General features: G+C 31.2%; 1 protein-coding gene across 1 annotated transcript; it reads right to left on the bottom strand.

Annotated features, from left to right (window-relative positions):
- Positions 1-883: 883 nt before the first annotated feature.
- Positions 884-1,294, bottom strand: MAM_08457 (uncharacterized protein; the record flags this gene model as incomplete). Its single annotated transcript, XM_040827254.1, has 1 exon — positions 884-1,294. One exon carries the CDS (start codon positions 1,292-1,294, stop codon positions 884-886), a length of 411 nt encoding a protein of 136 aa, XP_040674750.1.
- Positions 1,295-3,747: the final 2,453 nt, after the last annotated feature.

The following is a 3,747-nucleotide window of genomic DNA, read 5'->3' as shown; positions in this document are numbered from 1 at the left end:
TATAACTATACTCTTTAATATATACTATTATATATAAATTTATTTTATACTATAATTTCTTTCTATTATATATTAAGAATCTTTATTATTTCTTACTTAGTAATTAATAAATTATATAAGTATAATTATATAATTACTAAAGAGTCCCTTAATTGCTGCTAACAAGTTAAGTTAAGTTAGCTATAATAGTTAGGTTAAGTTAGGTAGGCAAGCAATAGTTAAGTTATCTGCATTCTCGAGGAGCAGGAGTAATTCTTCTTATTTAAAACGTCGTGCATTTAACTGTTGGCGGAAAACGCCAGGTCAACTGCACCACGCAAAAAGTGGAACGCGCTCCAGCGATTGGAGACGCAAATTGACCTTATATACTGCGCAATTGCACACAGCGCATGCACCCCTATTTTTTTGGCTGACATTAACTACGTTAATTACCGTCTAGTCCTAGATCTTTACGACCTAGTTCGCCTTAGCCACTAAGTTTTCTTGCTTAATCTGTAATCTGAGATGAAATTGAGCTGTACTAAATACCTATACAGTAGAGACTACTGCGTGCAAGGGGCAGCCTAATCGATATCACTAGTACTAAGAACTTATACTATCTTTCGCACATCCAGCAAGCTTTGTTAACTCCCTAAGAAGCAGCTTCTTTTCTTCCTTGCACGTCTTTGCCTTATTAAAGCACTAGTTATATTGTTTCGCAAACTAGAAGTCGGCGCAGACTTAGGCTCTGTCGACGCAATTTAGGAACTTAATTGTCGAGTTGCAAGCCATCCGTGACGTGCACCGTGTTGCGGCGAACCTGCAGGCCTCCTTCTCCTGATCGTTTCTGAAGCGGCCACAATGTTCCCAAAGCCGTTCGTCCACTGACTTCTGCGGCTGTGGTTTAGCTTGATGTTGCTGTCTCGCTTGGCTGAGCGGGAGTGGCGGGAGAGGATATGTCCGGATAGTACTTCTTGAGGCACTGAAGGACTTCGAAGGTAAAGCCCTCGTGGCCTACATTTCCATAGCAAAATTCGAAGGTATTATTGCAATTCCCCCCAGCCCTAGCGACGTAACTGCAGAACTCTTCGACTGCCTTTATTGAAGCAGGCGTTACACCGTCGTCAACAGCAGGTGCCAGTTCCAGGGGCGTGCCATTCTTTGTGACATCGGCATTCGTGCTGACAACTCCCGGGCCATGTTCAGCAGCGCACTCCTTCTTTGGCTTGTTCGTCGGCGTATTTTGTCGCTCGCGAATCGGCCCCGCAAAAGCCAGACTAGCCAGACTGGCGAGCAACAAGGGAGCGGATTTCATTGTGTTATTGAAGTCTTAACTTCCTAATTTGAAGATGAAAATAAAAGTAAACAGTGAAAAGGATCAGCTAGACATAAAAAGACTTAACTAATTAAATGTGAACGAATTTTGAGATAATTTAGAGTCTTGTCGGCTAGGAGAGCGCAGCCTTTAAATACTTCCATCGAACACCATAAAGTCTAATCTATTCCGAACGATGAGAATGCAAGGGCCGTATGCATCCATCGCCCCGGGGCGTTCGAAATGCTCATCGCTCGCGCGACAGCAGACTCTGACAAGTTTGTTTCATCTACTGAGATTTATGCATATGGGTCCTTCATGAGTCAAGAGCCAGTCGTTGGGTTGCGATGGAACCTGGCTTTTCGGTCCTTGTGGGACGCATTAAATGTACTCCGTAAGCATTACGTATTTAACTAGCGCATATAACGTTATATAAATGTTACTCCGTAGAGACCTAACGCTCGTCACAGTGATTAAGGGTGTGTGGAGCGCACTTACCCTTAATTTAACTTAACATAATGATATGCTAATGTGAATTGCTCGGCGGGCTCACTACCCCACTACGCCCTGATTTTAGTCTAGCAGTTTTAGTCTAGCAGCTCTGCTGCTACGCTCTATAGTGTCGGCTAATTAAGAGACTCTTAAGGTATAATATAGTAAAGGCTTATATAATCTGGTTAATTATTAAGCAAAAGATAATAGAGATTCTTAAAGTATGATAAAAGTAACTTATTATATAGTATAAAATTATATATAATAGTATATATTAAGAAGTATAGTTATAATCTTTATTTAGTTAAAAAGAAGAAAAGTTATTTATAAGTAAATTTTATAGTAGAGCTACTAAATTAAGTATAGCTAGTAGCTTAAAATAACTTTTATAGCTATTTTCTTTTATAAAGTAGTTTAGTCTTTATAGCTATTAGTTTTTTTACTAGTTTCTAGCTAATATTTCTCTTAAAACTATAATTATATATATATATTAATTACTCTAAATAGCTATAAAGCTATATAACTAGTATATTTACTTTTTATATTAAACTTAGAAAACTCTTTAAGTAGAAAGAAAAACTCTACTTACTACTATTTTTACTTATTATAATAGACTTAAGCTGTAGGCTTAAGTAGGTATAAGGCACTATATTAGTGCTTTATTAAGTATACTTTAAATATACATTAAACTTATATATATATAATAAAAGAAAAAGAGAGAATAAAGAGCTTCTTCTTTCTTTTTTTTCTCTTCTTAAGTTTATAGTTAATACTAGTAATACTTATATATAGTTACTTATAAAGCTAGTTCTTAATATACTATAAACTTTACTTTACTATAATAAATAAATACTTTTTAAACTTTATAAAAAGTAACTTACTATTAGCTAGCAATATAATACTACTAAGCACTTAGGCTAAAGTAGCTATTCTCTAGAAAACTATTAATAACTAGGTATAATTAATTTATAAATTAATATAGTAGTATATTATATTCTTTAAATTAATACTTACTATACTAAATAATTCTTTATACTTTCTTTATTTAAGTATATAACTAATACTACTATATAAGCTAAAATAAAAGCTAATTAAAATAAAGCTTTTCTTTAAGAGAGATAAGTTTATATTTACTATATAGTAAAGCTTTATATTATATAAATTAAAAGCTAATAAAGTATTTATTAATAGTACTTATAATTAGTAAAATTTAGTTTTTTAAATATAAAGGTCTAGAAATAAGTTGCTTCTTACTATAAAGTTAAAGTATTTATAGACTATAACTTAACTATATTTCTTAACTACTTAGCTACTATATATTTTAACTTTTATTAATAAGAAATAGCTCTTACTAAATTAAACTAAATATAGTAATACTTAAATAAAGTATTTATAAACTTCTTTATTTAGTTTAAGAATAAAATAGTACTAGTAGAAAGTATAAACTAAACTAATATTATTAAGTTAGTAAAGCTTTATTAAGCTTTAAGTAAAGAAATATATAAAGTAATTTTTAGCTAAAATATCTTCTATACTTTATACTAACTAGTAGTTATAAAGCTATAATACTTTACTATAAACTTTAAGTTATACTACTTAGAGAAGAAACTTTATAATTAATATAGTAGAAACTAAACTCTCTTAGTAAGTAGTTAGCTTTAGAATAAAAATATACTAATAATAAGTATTAATAAAGTTAATATAAACTAGAAGTAAAAAGATAGAGAAGCTTATACTTAGTAAAGTATACTTTAGAATTTTATAGAGAGCTAGAGGCAAAGAGCTTAATAAGTAATAAAGGCTATTTTAACTAAAAAATAAAAAGTAGAATAATATTTATACTATAGCTTAAGTAAATATTATATTTAAAAGTATACTTTATATATACTAAAATAGCTTTAACTAGCTGCTATAAAATAAGTTATAATAATAAAGAACTTATTAAAGAATAGTACTACTAA

The sequence above is a fragment of the Metarhizium album genome, assembly GCF_000804445.1.
Source record: "Metarhizium album ARSEF 1941 chromosome Unknown scaffold_96, whole genome shotgun sequence".
Lineage (NCBI taxonomy): Eukaryota > Fungi > Ascomycota > Sordariomycetes > Hypocreales > Clavicipitaceae > Metarhizium > Metarhizium album.
The sequence above is the reverse complement of the archived record's forward strand: the minus strand, read 5'-3'. Positions and strand labels throughout refer to the sequence as shown.